Consider the following 574-nt stretch of genomic DNA (forward strand, 5'->3'; position numbering starts at 1 on the left):
GACAATTATAATGGATTGTGCAATATCCCTGAGTACTACAACTCAACAGATTCAACCAGATTGCTACCACGATCCTGACATCTGTGCTGAGGACGAATGGTGTAATATTGACGTCCATGATAGGTGGGGCCCGTGGGCGTTTGATGAAAATGGCACGACATTCCTTGACAATGATAATGGATTGTGCAATATCCCTGAGTACTACAACTCCACAGATCTGGAGGTGCAGAAAACCTGGGAAATGTTTTGTCAGGGTGAGAAAACACATGGCCCCTGAGTCCCAGCCAGGGGTCGTTTTGTAAAATATCGCCAGAAAGATCAGAGTTGTAAAAAAATCAATCATTCGTGCCTGCTATCGCCGGCCAGCTTATCCCTTTCATCTGCGATGGTTTATTTTGCCCACAGCTTCCGCAACCAGATTACTATCACGACCCTGACATCTGTGATGTGGACGAATGGTGTAACATTGACGTCCATGAGAGGTGGGGCCCGTGGGCGACTGGTAAAAATGGCACGACATTCCTTGACAATTATAATGGATTGTGCAATATCCCTGAGTACTACAACTCAACAG

General features: G+C 46.0%; 1 protein-coding gene across 1 annotated transcript; it reads left to right on the forward strand.

The window, feature by feature from the left end:
• Nucleotides 1–10: 10 nt before the first annotated feature.
• Nucleotides 11–277, forward strand: SARC_07393 (hypothetical protein; the record flags this gene model as incomplete). Its single annotated transcript, XM_014298667.1, has 2 exons — nucleotides 11–223; nucleotides 254–277. 2 exons carry the CDS (start codon nucleotides 11–13, stop codon nucleotides 275–277), a joined length of 237 nt encoding a protein of 78 aa, XP_014154142.1.
• Between the last annotated feature and the right edge of the window lie 297 nt (nucleotides 278–574).

Source organism: Sphaeroforma arctica, assembly GCF_001186125.1.
Source record: "Sphaeroforma arctica JP610 unplaced genomic scaffold supercont1.582, whole genome shotgun sequence".
In the NCBI taxonomy this organism is placed as follows: Eukaryota; class Ichthyosporea; order Ichthyophonida; genus Sphaeroforma; species Sphaeroforma arctica.